At 41.7% G+C, this 21,062-nt stretch overlaps 1 protein-coding gene across 2 annotated transcripts in view; it reads right to left on the reverse strand.

Moving 5' to 3' along the window:
• Nucleotides 1–2,012: 2,012 nt before the first annotated feature.
• LOC5571943 (uncharacterized protein CG5098) overlaps nt 2,013–21,062 on the reverse strand; it is a 31,551-nt gene continuing 12,501 nt past the window's right edge. For both annotated transcript variants that reach the window (XM_021842770.1, XM_021842771.1), the window contains exons 2-9: nt 19,002–19,174; nt 18,808–18,945; nt 18,429–18,751; nt 17,930–18,362; nt 17,775–17,868; nt 5,352–6,325; nt 3,912–4,838; nt 2,013–3,194 (exon numbers count right to left, since the gene is read on the reverse strand). In XM_021842770.1, the coding sequence (XP_021698462.1) occupies nt 2,787–3,194; nt 3,912–4,838; nt 5,352–6,325; nt 17,775–17,868; nt 17,930–18,362; nt 18,429–18,751; nt 18,808–18,945; nt 19,002–19,067 (3,363 nt within the window). In that variant the 5' untranslated portion in view covers nt 19,068–19,174 and the 3' untranslated portion in view covers nt 2,013–2,786. The remainder of the gene's footprint in view (nt 3,195–3,911; nt 4,839–5,351; nt 6,326–17,774; nt 17,869–17,929; nt 18,363–18,428; nt 18,752–18,807; nt 18,946–19,001; nt 19,175–21,062) is intronic.

Below are 21,062 nucleotides of genomic sequence, written 5' to 3' on the forward strand. Positions count from 1 at the left end.
TATCCGCGTTTCCTCGGCCATTACGCTGTTTACATTGCATTGTTGCTCGTGGTAGTGGCGGGTTAAATATGAAAACAAGGATAGGGAGAGAAGAAATGTTAGTGATTGTAACATGCTTTATTGCAGTATTGGCCTACACTGAAGTCATACAAAATTCGCTCTTTGGATTCCCACGATAACAATCCCTGAAACTGTTTATGAACCACATAAAATTTATCCGATAGAGCAAAAATCTTAATGTTTCAATGTAGAACAATCCAGCTTTATTGCATGTGAGAAGTTCTTGGTGATATTCTCACAACGGCCATTCAGAATGGTTCGACGAATGTAGATAAAAGATCATTATGATAAAATTAACGCGACGACATGTTAGTTAGCTCAAAAAGATTATTGTATTTGCAACTGATAATTTAAATAGTTAAGCTAAGGGTCGGTTATTGTATATAATTTTATAGATATGGAGAAGTATAGCACGAACGCGAAGTAATGACCTTCCACTCCATCTTCAAGTGCTCCCCACAAGCCCAACACTTCATTCTGGCACTTTAGAACGTCCATGTTGTAACTTGTTCACACAAGAAATCTGCCTCTGTTCTGCCGAGTTGGCAGAACGCGCCCGTACCCCATTCTGAACCGAAGGACAGGATTCAACTAATATCATGGTACCTTAACTACAAATACAAAAGCTACTTCTATGTTATTTCCACTACTACGCTCACGATAATTATGTTATGATCGTTAGAATAAAAACGGTAGGGGTTACTACTACATAACAGAAATACTACCCAAAGAATGCTAATGTCGCCAGTGTTGGTGTGGATGCAAGGTAGTGCAAAAATGTTTAGAGAATTAAATAAGTTATAAATTACAGCATTCTATTCAAAAATATTATATTATTTTATAATAGACAGTAAGGAATGAAACATTTCAGTAACAACAGCGCCATTAGTTTTCTAATTATTATACATATATCAGTAATACTTCTCTAATTCCGCTACAACCTTACTAGATAACGCAATATTGTAAAATGCCGTAAATCAGCACATTTTGGAATATTTCTCAAACATTGGAAATTATTGTTTATGTTTTTAATTGCAATTATGAATATACAAAAAACAAATAGCGGTATGGGCATCGGATTTAGGCGATGCGCTGAATTAGGGCAACCCACAGTATTGGTCTTATACCAAGGTAAGTATTACTACGTTGTTAGTAAACCTAATATAAAAGTCTATTTTCAATGTGTGAGACGCAGAGACCACCCGCACCCACTCTTGCGCCTCGTGGACTATTGAAAACGACTTGTGTATATTGAACTAATACTACTATTAGAAATAGTGCTACTGATGAAGGTGATCGTTGGTTTCCCAGTCTTGTTAGTAATTTGAGTGTTAGTAGAGACTGGTAGTAGGCCCTGCCGGTCCCTCCAGCATTACGCGTAGTTATCTGGTGTTAGATCATGCGACAGTAACTAAACGCATGCGACAGTAACTAAACTCATGCGGGGGACGGACCTGGTGTAGTGGTTAGAATACACGCCTCTCACGCCGAGGACCTGGGATCGAATCCCATCCCCGAGATAGTCACTGACAAAAAAGTTGTAATGACGACTTCCTTCGGAAGGGAAGTAAAGCCGTTGGTCCCGAGATGAACTAGCCTAGGGCTAAAAATCTCGTTAATAAAGATAAAAAAAACTCATGCTGAAGGTGTGATAAATCAAGTGTAAAATATATTTAAGCATTGCAACACATGTCATTATATAACTTAAACTACTAGATTAACTTACATTTTATAAATTATAATTACGATTAATTTTCGCGATCAATTAACATTAGAGTAATTTCACAATATCAACAATATGTAATGCCAACTTGATTAATCACCGTCAATCCCATCACCCAAGGGCAGGGACTACAAAGGGATCCCGAGAAAATAAGAAAATTTAGTTTGGTGTTTCGGAACATATAAACTTGTAACATGGTACGGAGATGAAGAAGGAAAACAAGTACTTATTAGTATTTTTAATACATTTCTGTTTATTTTGCAGCATTTTAGATTGACTCACTAAAATTTTACGAGAATTTCCATAGATTTTTTGTCGCCAAGGAGACACAATTTAATAATATATACTACACACGTGCTTTCCTTGATTGATTTTTTTTTCGTTTTGTTTAATCACATGCATCCAACGAATTAATACCATTCGTCTGTTTTCTTTGTCAAATGTAATGTTCATTGTTGCTTCAGTTTTAATTTTGCGTTTCTTAAAAAAAGAAAACCTTCTAGCCTAGCCAAATTTATGTGCAAATAATGCAGTAATATCGAATCACCAACATTTTCGTTCAATAAATTAATAGTTGTTTACAATTATTTCACAGAGATACCGTCATGAGAATTACGAAACCCTTCCCGTCACTTCACGTTCTGTTCTGTTCCAGTCAAACTTCTCTGCGCACCATTAAAGCTAAATAAAAAATAGTAGTATTCTAGCTGACTATATGTACACGACTAAAATGTACAGCTTAATTTGAAATGTGGCTGTTCTGTTTCTCTCGCGGCAGGGGTAGATTTAAAAGCCATCCTTAATATCTTTCGTGAACTGTAGTAACCATCGGTTAGGAAACAAGCCCCTTCAAGTCGACTCACTGAGACAACACTGAAAACAGATCCTTTTTATTGACGCTTCCTAAACAGAAGTGATTTAGTTTGAAAAATAGTTTACAAAACTGAACAATACAGAAACAAACAAAAAACAAAACCCAGTCAACTTTCTAGTCCCCCAATACTCAAGAGGAGTCCGTTTTAGAGTGCTTTTCGCAGTGCGACTTGAACTCATCGCTCAATTCCCAATCGTTTCGCCTCGCACATACGACATGTGCTTCTTCGCTGCATCCTCGCTGTAGGCAACCGACAGTAGCTCCGTGGTGCGAACATATTCGGCACTGATGCCGACAGCAGTTCCATATCGCCGCCTCCAGCCCGACGACACGCGTTCCAATTATGTGCACTCCGGGTGCCCACACCAGACAGTCTTCGTGCATCCACACCTCGTACGAATCGTCTCCGGCTTTGATCATGCCGTAGAATATATCGTCGGGAAACTGTGCCGGATCGGGAGGTGCAACACTGGTGCTCGGGCCGGCAGGTGGATTTGCAGCAGCTTCTGTCCCAGGCTTTCGCTTCTTGGACTTGGACTGGAAAGGATCAGAGAGGTACAGGTCAGTAAGAAAAATATATGTTGTGTTGAAAAGTTGTTAGTGTAATAAACACAATAGAACAGTTGTTACTTATTGACAGAATTTAAGCTATTTGCTATAGAGGATAGTTGGGCCTAACGATCATTTGAAATAACAAACATTTGGTAGAATTTCGAACTACCGTAATGTACCCATATTTCCATTTGTTCCTATTTTTGCATCAGGTCAGACATTTCTCCATGGATATTTTTTTTTTTTTTGGGTTTGCGTATTACCGTATGTATTTTCTGAAGATTTGATCAGAATAAGGAAGAATAAAGAATAAGAATACAATTTTTCAAACAAATTTCAAAAATACAAAAAAGTTTCAAAACTCATAAAAACATTTCTTATATGCGTGTTATGAGTCAAGGTTTAAGCCAAATATAAAATCATTTTGATTTCCGAGCTACGAAAAAATACACAAAATTCAAAAGTGTATCCCGTTTAAACCCTCGCCTTAGGTATTAGAGGGTTAACATTCTCTTTCCGTCACGTCAGGGACGTTAAGAGGCATCAAAGAAAAAAAAAGGAATAGTCCTTTCGACTATTTGTCTTTTGATCTTTTTTTTTGTCTTTATTAACGACTGTCTTTCGACCTTTCATCCTGAATCACTTGAAATGTTTATTCTTAGTTCACTGTCAAAGCGTAATCCAAATCCAAAGCATACTTACATTACTCGTTCCAGCGACAGGTTCCTCCTTCTTGATCAACTTTGATTGTAAGCTTTCTCTCGTTCGTTTCACATTAAAATATTCTTCATCAGTTTGACTCTGCTTGAATTCACTGGATTTGGTGCTAATAATATAGGGACCGAACAAGTCGCCTAGCCTTTGTTTGTGCGGTCCCGTTTTACAGAAAACGCACATCCAACTGGTATCCGTGGTATCTGCGTCGTACTTTGTGCTCAGTGTGCTCACATGCAGTCCTCGAATTTTACTCTTTTCCGAATTGTTCATACTGTTTGTGAACTTTTTCGTTTTATTCTGAGCTTTTTCCGAGTCATCTTCGTTGATGGGAGCGTTGATAACCGCGTGGCTGCCGTCGGATTTAATCTGTACGTAAGGGCCTTTGTATTTCCCGTTAGGGTCCACTACAGCTCCTCCGTCACTAGGTTTTGCTTTGCTATTTTTACCAGCCGCAGACCCAGAACCATTTCCTTTCTTACCGTTACCCTTCGGTAACGGCTTCTTACCGCCTTTCGCACCAAAACTAGCAGCCCTTTCCTCGGCTGCCGCAAAGCTTGCACCCTTACTTTGAATTGGCTTTTTCTTTAGGACCTTTTTCCGCTTATTGGGAGGTCCAGCACCAGCCGGTTTTCCTACATTTGCTCGCTTAGCTGCCGGAGTGAGCACCTTCTTTTGCGTTCCACTGGTGCTGGCCACCGGTGAAGCTTCGCTGGCATCTGCAGATGGACCACTAGAAGTGGAAGGAGGAGCAGATTCTTCGCTTTTCCCTGCCAGTTCCGTGAGAATGTCGGTAGATTCAGTCGTTTGCTTCGGCGATGGCGACTTTTTCCCACTGGAGGGCGACGATTTGCTAGAACTTGCTGGAAGACTTTCATCGATACCGGCAAACATTTCCTCCAATTTGTTTTCCACCTAATGAGGAACAAAAGATACATGTTATAAATAATTGTAGTATAGTGGCAAGGGCCTAACAGCAATAAGTAAAAATTGAAAACTTCGCTCGAGAAAGTTGTCTGGTATACTCACAAATCCTATACTTTTTACAACATTTTTGTGGTGTGTGAACGGCATAATTACCCATCTACATGTCCCTAAACATTTGTAGCATCATGCTACATTGAAATTTGCAAAAAATATCAAGTTTTCAAATTATGTTACTAGATTCTATCGTGAGGCGTCTGGTTAGGCTATACCAATTAGACCGTATAACAATCCTCGTTTGAGTTAAGCCAAGACGAAAATTAGTCCCTAATAGTTTGGTCTTACAGAAAATGCTATTGGTTCCAAATTATCGATACGTCATTCGATATTAGAAAAAAAAAATATCGACGATAATTTCGCATCGTGATCTAAAGTGATAACTAAGAGCTATGCTTCTACTTCGAATTTTCAGGATTTCAATCAATTTCGCGATATTCTACTTACTTCTTCAAAACTCTTATCCGTATCCATTTTATTCAGCTCAGTTTTGTCGTTGCCGATGAGCGAGGGAGATTCTTCGGCCAACCTCACGGGACCATTACTCCTTCGAGTGTTTTGACCTTTTTGACCTACAACAGGAATAGACGGCTCAACTGGCAATTGCTGAGGTGCATTGACAACGCCCTCGTTCTCGGTGCTAGAGATCATTGCCGCTATTTTATCAATGGTTTCACAATCGTCCGAATTGGACTCACTGTCCTTTCGGGTTGATTCCATAACGACCGCGGCGGCAGCTGACAGAACGTTGGCAATCCCAGAGAGAACCGGTGGAGATTTTCGCTCCTCTCCATTGGCGGAATTACTTTCGGTTAAGTTCTGCAGATTTACTCGCGTACTATCCGAAAGATCCGTAATGTGCGGACTATGACTACTATCACTGGCCAAGCCTTGACTGAGACTGCTGATTCCCTCCAATGCCAGGGTCGCTATATCATTCCGCACTGCAATGTTAGGCCTCATTGGATCGATTCCATCAATGCGGTCACACTTATCGGAACTGATGTCCCCTCCGCCGAGGAACTCGTGCATTCTGTCCAGCTCCTCGCCGCCCATTTTGTTGGTACGATCGGGCTTGCGACGTCTTCGCGACTTGCTCGAGTTGGAGTCGGCCGAGTCTTCATTCGAGGTCATACTCTGATTGGTGGGAGAAGCTCGTTCCGTGCTAGGTGCCGCCGGAGCTACACTAGGCGGTACTACAATCGGCGAACCAGCGTTCGATGAGCTGTTGGTTTTGCTGCCGGAAGTGTTTCCCGTGGCTTCCGCTGTCGATGGCACATTTGTAGGATTAATTGGAAACGTTGTATTTACACAGGCCGGCGCCGCCGTTAGGTCCATTGAGTGTGACAGAGCAGGGGTCGGCGGACTACGACTTCTCGTCGGGCTGTGGTTAGGAGGAACAGGTGTCCGCAATGGTGAATCTGTGAAGAAATATTAATTAATATAACGCTTATTACACACATGGAATATTTGAAGAAGAAGGGTATGAAGTATAAACTCTTGATCCATTTTGAAAACGGAATCTATGACAAAAGGTCGAAAGCACAAAAGGTAGAAGAACAAAAAAGAAGGGACAAAAGGTCGAACATCTTTTTTCAAAGAAGGAAAACTTTCCCACCAAGCAAATAACTTTCGACCTTTTGTCTTTCGACCTTTTGTCCTTTCGACGTTTTGTCTTTCGACCATTTGTCCATAAACCCTACTAGAGAAGAAGTGTTAGACATAACGCTCTGCAACAGAATCAGTCACGAGTTGACGAATTGGTATGTATTAGAAGAAGGAATATCATTATCTGATCATCGAAACATCTTTGTTGAACATTCAGATGCAACTGCACATACTTTGCGTTTTAGGAATCCTCGGTCAACATACTGGGAACTTTATATTGAATTGGTTGCAAACCAAATTTCATGGACATTCTCCATCCATTAAAAATCCAAATGTATTGGATGATGCCGTTGATATTACATAATCCTACATAATGGAAGCTTTTGAAGAAGCGTGTCCCTTACGGGTCTTCATATTACATACGCGCAATGTAAAGTCATTTGCATATGGGTGGAAAAAGGAATATGGGAAGTGCGCATAGCTTATGTTGCATATGGTTGCTATTCTGTTTTGTGTAACTTGATCTACAACGTTTATTGTTTGGAGTTAATGTCTTACTTTGATTCGTTTACGACTTGAATTATTGGGCTAGGTAATACCTACCCATATTCCTTTTTCCACACATATGCAAATGACTTTAAATTGCGCGTATGTAATATGAAGACCCGTAAGGGACACGCTTCTTCAAAAGCTTCCATTATGTAGGATGTTGTAATATCAATACCTAGCTTCTTTACCGTGCCGATTGGCCAAGAAGGAGAGGTAAATCAAGAATTTTGTTCAAAAATGTTGATAAAAATATGTAATAGAAATATTTTTTGAAAAATTGTATATAAAGTGTATTTCTTATAAACCCTACCGGGGTTTTATTCGATAAACATTTAAATTAGCACAAGAAAAGTTGCTAATTAAAATTCCAGAGAAATTTTATAAGAAAGTTATTTGAAAATTGATGGGTATTCCCTTGACTAAGATGAAATTTCTGCAAAAAATGCAAAAGTTTCCTCTAGATTCTTACAAGACTTCTCCACAGATCCTTCAGGAATTATTTCTAGATTTTTCGAGGAAAACCTTTAGAAACTTTTGCAGTGATTCGTTTAAGATTTCTTCAGGAGTACACATCCAAGGATTCCGCTGAAAATTCCTCTAGAAATTCATCTACTCACTCTTGCAGGGATTTGATCAGGAACTCCTCTAGTATTTTTTCGAGAAAAGCATAATGAATTTTCTCCAGAGATTCTTCCAACAATTATTCCATCGTCTTCTGTACTGTAGGAGACTTTCACCAACAGTAGTTGTGACAGGAAAACTCAAATGATTCATTTAAATCCTGCAAGAGTTCCTTCAGGATTTGCTAAGTCGATTTTTCCTGTTATTTTTAAAGCCATTACTACAGAAATTCCTTCGAAAACCCTCCCAAAGTATCGTTTCAGAAATTATCCTGAGGATTATTTTAGAAAAACCTCCCCCTGGAATTTTCCATTCTTTCCTTGAGTTACTCTGGAGATTCCTCCTGGAGAACGTTGTGTAATCCTGCAGTAATTTCTACAGTATATTCAACAACGACGCAGGAGGAACTATTGGGGCAAAATGTAGTGTGGCACCAAAGTTAAAGCTTCTCTACAAAACCGCAGATACAACGCAGCATACGTGTCCGCCCATAACATCGATTCTTAAATGACCACCAGAATCACACCATCAACACAAACGACGCCAATCAGCAACATTATTTTTGCTTTTGTAGTGTTCACGAAATTTAGAACGGGCTGGTGCCGTTCTAAATGTTGCGCAGAATGAAACAAACCCGTATGACAGTTTTATTTGATTGGATCAGAACTGTTCGAAAACAAATGTTAGAAGAATGTGAAATTGTCGATTTATCATTACAAAGTAGCACGACAATATAAACGATAAGTTTTTGATGTTTTCTAAAGAAATACGTATGTTATCGATTGAAACAAGTGTGTTAAGCAAACTTTCATGTAGTGAAATTATCTAAAACTTTGCCGAAGGCACCATTGGTGTATCGTCCCTAGTGTAAAAAAATGAAATTCTATCTCACTGCTAGGTGGATTGATCATAAAATTAAGACTTGAGCAGGGCTTCAACATTGCGAGAAACGGCTAGTTCGTAGGTTGGGTTTTAGCTCTCAGGGTCGCGCTTTTACCTGTATCCTTCGTAGCTAAAGTGAAAAAACATAAGTGTTGGCGAATCCTCGCCATCGCGCCTTCACAACCATATTTGGGACACCCTATTGTCGGGCGAACGGGTCAGGAATGACAGTTTTCACTGTCATGCGGTGAGTCAGGGAAAGGTATTGAAGGTTCTTTGTGAGGCAGAAGTAAACAAGCAAGAGAAAGTACACGTTCTACAAACAGACAGTTAATCCTAAATTCTTAGCCTAATAGCCTAAATCTAAGCAGTAAAATTAAGTGAAATTAAGCCTATTCTAAAAGGTAAATTGAATTATGAAAATTGTTGAACTTATGAAACTATATACGCTATTTACATAATTATGCAGAAACAAGCGCAAGCGCACATTGTAGCCTATCGAAACCGCCAAACGCAGTCAATCAATTCGCTTTGACTGAGCGATTAGGTAAGCTGCAAGTTAATCCACTAACTAATGCACGAATCGGGAGTAGCCGTTCATCTCAACCAGAACCAAATCCACCAGATCCATTTCCTGTACCGGAGTCCATGTTAGCTTACTCCGTCGATTCCCCAGCGCCGAATAGAATGCATCATATGGCAATAGGCACGAACAATCAAGAACCACTGTGCGATCGATCTCGGTTAATTTCGTCCATGGGAGTCCCGCGCCGGGTTTCAATCGCGCAAATTCCTCAACCCTGTGAATATAGAGAAGGTTTACGCTCCAATCAGCCAGCTGATCCACAACGACCAATGTCACTGTCAGCAATGCCACTCCAAACGCGTGATTCAGCAACTCGATATCCTGGAGCACATCCGGTTCATCAACTATCCCAGAATGTATCGACTCCAGACTATCAACAGTTCACGCCACATCTGAATCGTGCTCCTCATTCTTCTACAATGCGAGCTAGCCGTGCCTACGACCAGGAAGAGGATATGGACCCATGTCCTATTTCTCGAAAGCAACTAGCGGCAAGACAAGCAATATCGAAGGATCTGCCGACATTCTCTGGATGCCCCGAGGAATGGCCGTTGTTCCTTTCTACCTTTAACAGTACGACAGCAATGTGTGGTTTCACCAACGAAGAGAATATAGTCCGTCTGCAGCGAAGCCTGAAGGGTCGTGCGTATGAGGCAGTCAAAAGTAGATTGTTACATCCATCAAATGTCAACGGAGTCATGTCGACGCTCAAGATGTTGTTTGGGCAACCCGAGATAATCGTACATTCGATGATGTCTAAAATAAATTCCCTTCCGCCACTTAAGGAGGACAAATTGGAAACCCTTGTTGATTTTGCGGTCAGCGTTGAAAATTTCTGCGCGACAGTGGACGCGTGTGGTTTAGAGGAATACCTTTACAATATATCCTTTCTCCATCAACTCGTCAACAAGCTTCCACCGTCGATTAAATTGAACTGGGCACAATATAGGCAAACCCTTCCGATAGCCAACCTACCTTCCTTCAGCAGCTGGCTGTACTCACTTGCAGAAGCAGCTAGTGCCGTCACCATCCCGAATGTTGCCTTCGAATCTAAGCCCAATCGTAGTGACCCACGGGTGGCAAAAAAGGTCAATTCATTCGTCAATGCTCACTCCGAGGATACCACGTCAGGATATCATGCCGCAGCTCAATTCAACGCAAAGAAAGAAGCCGATTGCTGTCCGGTATGCAAGGAGAGTTGCAAATCGATAGCTACGTGTAAACGATTTTTGGAATTTTCACGTGATTCTCGCTGGGCAACCGTGCGGGATCTAGGACTCTGCCGCAGGTGTCTACGTCGACACAAGGGAGGATGTCAGTCGAAACTGTGCGGAAGGAACGGCTGCGAATTGAAACACCACGAGCTACTGCACAATGATCAGAAAGCAGCACCACCGTCGCCTAACATATCTTCAAACTCCCAAAACACTTCTTCGTCGTCTCAGCATCAAGTCTCCATTACATCTCCACCACCAAATTCGTCCGATCATGGGTGTCACACTCATCGGCTTACATCAAGTCAAGTGTTATTCCGCTACTTGCCTATTGTATTGCATGGAAAGCAACGTTCGATTCAAACGTTCGCCTTTCTGGACGACGGATCGGAGCTCACATTGGTCGACGAAGATCTGGTCAACGAATTAGAGCTTGAAGGAGAGCCTATGCCACTGTGCCTGCACTGGACCGGAGGAGCTAAACGCCGAGAAGAAGGATCAAGAAACGTTAAGCTGCAAGTTTCTGCGAAACATAACGAGTCGAAGATTTACACCATGAACGGTGTGCGAACCGTAACAGAACTGCTGCTTCCTTCACAAACGCTTAACTTTCAAGAGTTGTCAACACGGTATTCACACCTTAAAGGCTTACCGGTTGATTCCTACCAGGATGTTCAACCGAGAATTCTAATAGGAATGAAGGATCAACACCTTACCTTAGTCCAAAAAAGTCGCGAAGGAGCTTTGCACCAACCGATCGCCGTTAAAACCCGTCTTGGATGGACAGTTTGTGGAGGAGGGAATCAGGAAAATTCCGCTAATCTCGTTCACTCAGTATTTCATGTCTGCGCATGTGACTCACCGACAGATGACGACCTTCACAGAAGGATGAAGGAGTACTTTACATTAGACAGCTTGGGAATTGCACATCCGGAGAAAATTCTTCGCAATGCAGAAGAGGGCCGAGCTTTGTCTCTCCTTGAAGCTCGTACGATGTTCAAAGGAGATCGGTACGAAACAGGACTTCTTTGGCGCCACGACGATCTACGTCTTCCAGACAGTCGTCCAATGGCACTCCGGCGTTTGCAATGCCTCAAGAGGCGAATGGACAAAGATCCAGAGCTAGCTGAAGTTCTCAATTCAAAAATATCTGAGTTTGTCACGAAGGGATACGCCAGGAAGCTTAATGACAAGGAACTGGGGCAAATATATCCCCGGGTATGGTACCTGCCAATATTTCCCGTTACCAACATTAACAAACCTGGTAAAATTCGGATGGTGTGGGACGCAGCTGCAACCGCCTACGGCGTATCTCTGAACTCAGTCTTACTTAAAGGACCTGACCAACTATGTGAATTATTCTCCATACTAATCCAATTCCGCGAAGGACGCATTGCCTTAACAGGAGACGTCCGAGAGATGTTTTTGCAAGTACTCATGCGTCCGGTAGACCAGCAATGTCAACGTTTTCTGTGGTATGAAGAGGATGGAACACTCTCTGTTTATATTCTTCAGGTAATGTCTTTCGGAGCTTGCTGTTCCCCCTGCAGCGCCCAGTACGTGAAGAATCTGAACGCTGAACGGTTTAAAAACGACTATCCGACAGCCGTTGAAGTGATTCAGAAACGCCACTATGTCGATGACATGCTTGTAAGCGTAGACACAGAGGATGAGGCGATACAGCTTGCCCAACAAGTAAAGCATGTACATTCCGAAGGAGGATTCGAAATCCGCAATTGGATTAGTAACTCCAAACATGTCGTACAGGCTTTGCAGGAGTGTCAGATAGAAGAGAAAAATCTAGATGTATCATCGGAGATAGCAACGGAGAAAGTACTCGGAATGTGGTGGTGCACCAATACGGACACATTCACCTATAAGGTGGGCTGGAATCGTTATGGCAGACCGCTACTAGAAGGTCAACATTGTCCAACCAAAAGGGAGATGCTGCGCGTCCTGATGTCAATGTTTGATCCATTAGGATTGATTTCTCAGTTCCTGGTGTACTTAAAAATCCTGCTACAAGAAGTTTGGCGTTCTGGTGTTGACTGGGATGATAAAATTCAGGGCGTTCTGTTCGAAAAGTGGCAAACGTGGCTTAGAGTACTCCCACAAGTCGAAAACTTACAAATTCCTCGTTGTTACTTCTGTCAATTATCTGCTGCCAGCGGGACCGTCCAGCTCCACACGTTTGTCGACGCTAGTGAGAATGGAATGGCCGCCGCTTAATACTTACGTATCACGCGTGACAATGTCGTAGAATGTAGTTTAGTGGCCGCTAAAACTAGGGTAGCACCGCTGAAATTCCTCTCCATTCCGAGGCTGGAACTGCAAGCAGCAGTGATAGGAACGAGACTAGCCCGATCAGTATCTGAAGCCCTCTCGATCCAGATTTCTCGCCGAATTTTCTGGTCGGATTCACAAGACGTACTATTTTGGATCAAGTCGGACCATCGCCGTTATTCGCAATTCGTGGCTTTTCGAGTTAGCGAGATCCTAGACACAACAGAAATGAACGAATGGATGTACGTCCCTACCGAGCTGAACGTTGCCGATGAAGGAACTAAATGGAAAGGATTACCTGATCTGACTCCTCAATCGAGATGGTATATCGGACCACAATTCCTTTATCATTCTGAAGTGGATTGGCCTCAGTCGTCGAAGAGTAGCAACACTGCAGACCAAGAGCTTCGTTTGAGCGTTATGACACACTACGCCTCGCCAGATGCTGTGATACATGTCGAAGAATACTCCAATTGGAAGCGGATTGTCAAGATTGTTGCCTTACTCTACCGCTTTGCAAGTAACTGCACACGGAAGCTACAAAGGAAGCCTAAAATGGTCGGTCCCATTTCCAACCTGGAGTTCAAAACTGCAGAATCGTATCTCTTTCGCCAAGCTCAACAAGAAACCTTTGCAGAGGAAATCGCACACCTCAGAAAACCTCAAGAGAATCTTGAGCCACCTGTTCCTGCAATTCCTAAGTCAAGTTCACTTTATCATAAATCACCCTGGATGGATGAGTGCGGAGTGTTAAGAATGCGTGGTAGAATCAGTGCCTGTGAATACGCGACCGAAGACGCAAAACACCCAATAATACTTCCCCGTGACCATCATACCACCAAGTTAATAGTTGCACATTACCACCAAAAATACCACCATCAGAACCATGAGACCGTTGTTAACGAAATCCGTCAAAAATTCAGCATTCCGCATTTGCGCTCGATCTATGCCAAGATAAGAAATAGTTGTCAGCGCTGCAAGAATGACCGAGCAGTTCCACGTGTGCCTATTATGGCCGATCTACCTGCAGCACGCCTAGATGCTTTCACACGCCCATTCACACATGTAGGTGTCGACTTTTTTGGGCCGTACGAGGTAGTCATCGGTCGTCGAGCAGAGAAACGTTGGGGAATGCTCGCCACTTGCCTCACAATCCGAGCGATCCACATCGAAGTTGTACACTCCCTAAGTACAGACTCGTGCATCATGGCTCTACAAAATTTCATTGCACGGAGAGGTAAACCGCGTACATTCTTCAGTGACCGAGGCACCAACTTCATAGGTGCAAGGCGGGTTCTCCAAGAAACAGAGAATGCCATCAGTCAAGAAGAGCTCATGAAGGAATTTATGGACGCCGATACTAACTGGACATTTCTGCCCCCAGCTTCACCGCATATGGGCGGTAGCTGGGAGCGTCTAATCGGCAGCGTCAAAAAGAATTTGATGGCGATTCTGCCAGCTAGGAAACTTACAGATGAAGTTCTGCGTAACCTATTAACAGAAATCGAAAGCATTGTCAACTCCCGACCACTTACGCATGTTCCGATCGACGATGATTCAGCCCCCGCCTTGACCCCGAACCACTTCCTGCTTGGATCATCCAGTGGCTTGAAACCTTTGAGCAATGCGGACGGTAGTGGTGTTGTTCTACGTCAAAGCTGGCTCCTATCTCAAGTCCAAGCCAACCAATTTTGGAAGCGATGGGTTACCGATTACCTTCCAGAGATAACCCGCCGCACGAAATGGTTCGTGCATACCAAGCCTATCGAAATCAACGATGTAGTGGTGATTGTCGATGCCAAATCTCCACGAAACTGCTGGCCAAAGGGTCGAATAATCAACATTCAGGTTGGCAGAGACGGTCAACCTAGGTCAGCAACCGTAAGGACTGCGGTCGGGATCTACGAGCGACCAGTGGCCAAGCTAGCCGTTTTAGACATACGGCGCGAAGCTGAGTAAGCTGGCCAGGTGGCCAACGTACCTGGGGGGAGTGTTGGCGAATCCTCGCCATCGCGCCTTCACAACCATATTTGGGACACCCTATTGTCGGGCGAACGGGTCAGGAATGACAGTTTTCACTGTCATGCGGTGAGTCAGGGAAAGGTATTGAAGGTTCTTTGTGAGGCAGAAGTAAACAAGCAAGAGAAAGTACACGTTCTACAAACAGACAGTTAATCCTAAATTCTTAGCCTAATAGCCTAAATCTAAGCAGTAAAATTAAGTGAAATTAAGCCTATTCTAAAAGGTAAATTGAATTATGAAAATTGTTGAACTTATGAAACTATATACGCTATTTACATAATTATGCAGAAACCTATAACCTAAAGGGTGTAACCTAGAAGTCCTTATAGTCGCCTACTATTACAACTGAGGTAAATCTAAACAATTTGAGTTACATGCAAAATGAATTGACTAACTATAGTACGGCAGGTTTAATAGTACGGACTAATACGACCAAATACTAGGACAGATATTTGTACAACGGTTGAAGACCAAAACGACACGAGACAGACTGAATTGACTACACGGAGGGAAACGAAATACTGAAATCGGGACTAAACGTAAGTTCACAAAAATAATTATAATTATATAAAACACAACAAACAACATAATGCTACACAAATTGGATTCGACATTGATAAAATTATGTAATCTTCTCAGGGAAATAATAATCTACCGGACTGTAACCAAAACCCATTCTCCGGTTGTTTCATTTCCGGGATTATTATTGCGGAATATTCCGAGAGCGTTGGCAATTTCCAACAATAAGAGTTTAGACGTACAAGCACAGGGAAGTTGGCTATAAAATAAGGGAATTTAAAGTGGCGTACATTTTACTTATTTATTTTTTGCCGTTCATGATAGAGTTAGGGTTTATTCATGGGTTAATGAAATGTTGCTATTCTTCTTGGCATTACGTCCTCACACAGAGCCTGCGTCTAAGCTTAGTGTTTAATGAGCACTTCCATAGTTATTACCTGAGATACGAGTAACTGACACTGAAGAAGACTGCAAGTGGTAGTCCATATACGCGTATCTGTCTAAGATAAGCATTTAGGGCGGAAATAAAAGGTACAAGGTACTCCAATATACTTTTTAGTTTCTTTTTATCAGAAGAGATAAAATCACCATTTGGTAAGCGAATTTCGTTCTCTGGAAATATTTAGATTTTGCAAGGATTTTGTTCAGCCGACTGACTTCACTCAAACTGGAAATATTTGTACAAATGTTATTCCAGCTGGACCATTCAACAAATCAAAGAGCCTTCTTGTAAGCCTCGCGAGCTAACTTAAATGACTCTTTTCAGCTGAACGGCAACTGTTTCAACTTCTTCTACACTGTTTCCTGAGTCAGATCGGAGTTTGTGCTCACTGAGTGTAGTACTATATTAAATATAGTATAAGCCGAATATTGTCAAACCTATATAAACCCAAATGATCGAAATGCAAATCAATGTTTAACTATCAATCAACTGTGTAAGATCAGTCTCTACTGGTGACTACTTTCGTAGCTCGCCATAGTAGGGATACTGAACTAAAAGAAAAATCCTTCTCCAAAGTGTCCGCGTTACAAACCTGCAACATGGCGACCGTGACAGGATTGGGTGTCCTGTCTACTGTCTACAGGATCGTTCTCTGGAGGAATTACTGAAGGAGTTTTCTGGAGAAATTGCGAAAAGTTTACTAGAGGATTCTTGGCGAAATTACTGGTGAAATTCTGGGAGAAATACCTGGGATAATTTTCGAAGCAGTCTCCGGAGGTATTTCAGGAGGATTTTTTTTATTTCAGGAGGTAAATATCTGAATTTGGTGAAATCTTCAAAGAAATCCTTGAAGGAAATAATATAGTGCATGTAGAAGTTCTCGAAAATATCTCTTAATCCTTATCGAAATGATCTTGGAGAAATTCCATGAGAAATACATTGAGTAGCTTATGGAGAATTTCCTGAGAGAATCCCTGAAAAAAATCAGAATTCTCGGAGGAATCACTGGAAGAGTCTTTGGAGTAATTTGTGAAGAAATTTCTGGAAAATATACAGATGATATCTATGGAGGAATTACTGAAATCCCTGCAGTAGTTTTTTTAAAGCTCCTAATTATTTAACGGTGAAATTTCCCTAGAGCAATTCCTTGAAAAAATCCTGAAGGAGTTGAAAGAATTCTGTGTTAAAAAAATTTTGCGGAGGAATCCCTGAAAAAAATGCTGTAACCCTGGGAGACCCTTTGGGATTTCTTGGAAGAATTCCTGGAGAAAAAAAATCTCTGAACGAGTTTTCGAAGAAATTATTTAATCATTTCCTATTGAAATGTTCTTAAAGAAATTCGTTGAGAACTCCCTGGAGGAGTTTCTGGAGCTGGCCTTCTAATACCTGATAGTTATTATAACACTTATTACACACATGAAATATTTGAAAAAGAAGAAGGGTATTTTTGAAGTTTAAACTCTTGATCAATCTTAAAATAAGCAACTTTAAAATAAGGCAATTTCATCGTATGCACAATCTTGCTATGAAAATCCTGACAGGATCTGCAAAATGAAATAGAAGGACGTTTACTACAGTTATTTAAATACGATTATGATTTGAGTTTCGCCTATGCCGCGAAGTAAAAAAAAAAAGAAATATGAAATAGCGATACTATAGATACATGTTTTCTGATAGCGGCACAAACGATATTAAATACAAAAATGTGATTTTTCGTAGTTATTTTTTTCTCAAAGCCGAGATCGAATGCATTCAGGTGTCGCTGAATAGCTACCGCTTTTGTATGCACCGCGTCAAGATCAATCATGCTGATAACATCGACTCTGACCACTATCCGGTAGGGTAATTTACGGCTTCGACTATTCTCGGCAACCAAAATTGTAACACAGAATTTACAGTATGTTAAAATTGGCTCCTTCTATCAAAACATTTCATTGAATACATTCAGATGATTGTTTGGTCTATCAGCTGCCGCCTGATAAGATTTCCGAGCTAATCGGTTATTAGCACACCGACCTCATTGAAACAGAATCCAACCAAACATCTTCAGCAGTTACAAATCGTATAGCGAGTTACAAAAACCATATAAAACATCATATGATGTGTTGAAGATGTCTTTTCAAGAGGATAATAATCAAACTTACTCCTTTTAGGCGACACCGAGGTTGCTGCGTTGGCTTGCATAGCTTGCATCAGAATTTCTTTCACTAAGTCGGTTGACTCCTTTTTGGATGGCATCTAAAAAGTAAATTAAATAACATAAGCGCAAGTTCGGGTCCCTTAGCGAAACCAAACTCACGTTATCCCTCCCATTTTTACCAGCTTCGTTGTTGATCTGTTTGGCATCCTTGATATGCAATCCTCCAGGGATCATCGCTGCAAATTCGCTGGGCTCTCCCATGTTAGACGCTGGGTTCAGTGCTCCACCGCCGTGTCCACCCAGTGGCCTGTTAATACTATTACTGCCGTCAACACTACCGCTACCAGTACTACAGCTACTCATCATATTGTAATATCCATTTCCGCCGGCACTGCCGGTGCTCAATCCCATGCCACTGGATCCGCTATTTCCCAAAAAACTACACGAAACGGCATTGCCACTTCCACCAACGCCAACTCCCCCGCCAGCGCCACCAGAAACACTTGGATGTTGATTGGAACGATCCTTGAGGGCCGCTGTTGATTGTATTACTCCTCCGATTTGAGTGGCCGATGGAGAGCGGTTGTGATTTCTGTTCAAACACAAACATCAAAACAATTTATTGTAACGAATCAACCAAAAAGTCCTAAAAACTCACGTGTTCATGTGATGTGACGGGTGCTGTTGTTGTTGTTGCTGTTGATGATGGTGCGAAAGATGGTGCTGTTGTTGCGATTGCTGGCCATGTCCAGGGACCATCTTGGGATGAAAGTGGTCGTTTTGATCCGGCATCGGAGGACCTCCCAGGCCCGGTGGAATGTTCGAGGGCAGATGCTGTTGAGGTGGGCCCGGTTGCTGCGGATTGGCTCCCTTGGGAGACGGCGTGCTTCTGGTTGCAGACGACAGAGATAAATCCACGGATCCAAGAGGCATGCCGGAAGTACGTCCAAACGTTGGCAGCATGGGGTTGATTTCTAGATTCTATGGGAATTGCATAAGTTAAGATTCAATCTAATCATTTGAAATCAGTAACTGACGTTCTTGTGGTTAGCAGTCATAAAGTTATATAACTGATCCTGATGGGTTGGCGGAGTGTGCCATGTCACTGGCGATCTTGCCATGGACCGTTCGCTCGACATGTGGGCCAGTTGCGGTTGCCGAGGGATGTACGGCACCTGCAATTAATATGATTCAATGACATGTTTCTACACTAATCCCTTCACCTTGTTACCTGCAACGGATTCCAGGTGGAATTCGGTTGACCTAAACGTCCATGCGGTGGATTGTGACCGGACATTTTGTTAGAGTAGTTTGCTGGTTGCTCTTCACAAAGTAAAGTTTCCCATTCGAGCGATTGTGAGTTACTTTTACGCCAGACCTTGACAATTGATTAGGTTTATGAACCTGTCGATTGATATGAAGATTCAATTATGTATTAGGGTTTTGTTCAGAATTTTAAATTGACACCATATTATGAAGAATCGATTCAAACAATTTCTGATGTTTCCCTTTAGTAAATACCCAAAATAGCTTGCAAATATATATTGGTTAATGCTGAGCGTGGCGTACTGTTGGTACTTGGCGTACCTGAAGGAATAAAAAAGACCCTTTTGTGGTTCTGGAAATCACCACAGCACACAGAATCACAAATCGATCACATTCTGATTGATAGACGCCTCTTCTTCGGCATTAGCTACGCCATTATTACATCGACTATGACCACTTCGTTCGTCATCGAGGAGATTTGGTATTGTTGGCGCGGTAGAAAGTTAGAAACGATTTCTCACCGAAGTTGGATTTTTCTCGAAATCTTTGCGAGATACCTAACTTTGGAAGTGGTGCATTCGAATCGCATCCGGATGCGCTCTTATGCGCCCTACTTCCGAAGTAGGGTATCTCGCATAGATTCAGAGAAAAGTCCAACATCAGCGAATTGCATTTTCTAAAGATTGACCGAATTTACAAAACCGACGACCACCTCGGTATGACCTAGAGCGACTGAAGCAATCGGATTTCGCATCTGCATACGCGTAGCACTTTGAGCCTGACAAACGTCAGGTGATCGAAAGGTGGAAGCAGTACTTCGATGGACACCTGACCGGCGTTGAGATCGCAGGCAGTGGGGGTGAAAGAAAATGAGATAATGTCTTCGTCAGTACTGCGGACCATGGAAACCAACCAGCCTCCGCTTTGAGGGAGGTCAAGAATGAAATTCAACAGCTCAAAAACAATAAATCTTCTGCTAAGAATGGTATCAGATCTGAACTCATTCAGATGGGCCCGAAAAAGCCAAAAGCCGATGGGCATGATGAAAGCCAAACTCTGGGAAACAGAACAGCTACCGAACGAGTGGAAGGAAGGTGTAATATACCCCATTAACAAGAAGGGACAAAGTGGATTGTGAGAACTTCCAAGCGATCCCAGTAAACACAAAATCGTATACCATAGCGCATAAGAGTACAAAAGTGGAGGCGATATACGTACATGTGCCATAAAGCTGCATGCAAAACGCACGTATATCGCCTCCACTTTTGTACTCTTATACGCTATTATAAACGATCGTGTGTTTACTGGGATCTTTATTTCAAATAAGGTCAACTAAGTGCTATACCAGATCATCTTCCGTCGCCTTCAGTAAATGAGTTTATGACGGTCGATAGACATGTTTTATTCCTATTTACGCTTTTGATGAGGGATTTTCAGTTACAAATTAAGTGCGATGTGATGTACTATTAAATGTAGGGGAAGACCCCCAGTACCGGACAAAGTTGAAAAATCATGGTCCGATCAAGATGAAGTATTAGAAAGAAAAGAAAGCTATTATGGAGAATAATGTTTGCGTAGAATAACACATGAAATATGCATACATTATTGAAAAGATATAGATGTTTGAAAATCTTTCAATAGTTGACGTATCGCTCTAAATTTGAGCCTAATTTGTAATAATTTTAAATATGACAAAATAGTTTGGATCGTGCAAACATCGAATCGACTTTAATCATATTTTGAAAGTATGAATGTGTTTTGCACAATATTTAAAATTAATGTGGACAAACTACAATTTTGGTCAAGCATCTTTCATCGTTCAGTTTCGAACAGTTTGATTTGCTATATGATATCTTTGTAATTTTTGCACCAGTGTCTATAAATACATTCATTTTCTTCGAATTCCGTCGATTATGGTATCAAACATGCAATAAAAATAAAAAGATTGAACATTCAGAACAACATCGTAAAATGTGTTGTTTGCCGTCATATATGAAAGAGGTTTTTGATAGACATCTTGCAAACT

This window comes from Aedes aegypti, chromosome 2, assembly GCF_002204515.2.
Source record: "Aedes aegypti strain LVP_AGWG chromosome 2, AaegL5.0 Primary Assembly, whole genome shotgun sequence".
Lineage (NCBI taxonomy): Eukaryota > Metazoa > Arthropoda > Insecta > Diptera > Culicidae > Aedes > Aedes aegypti.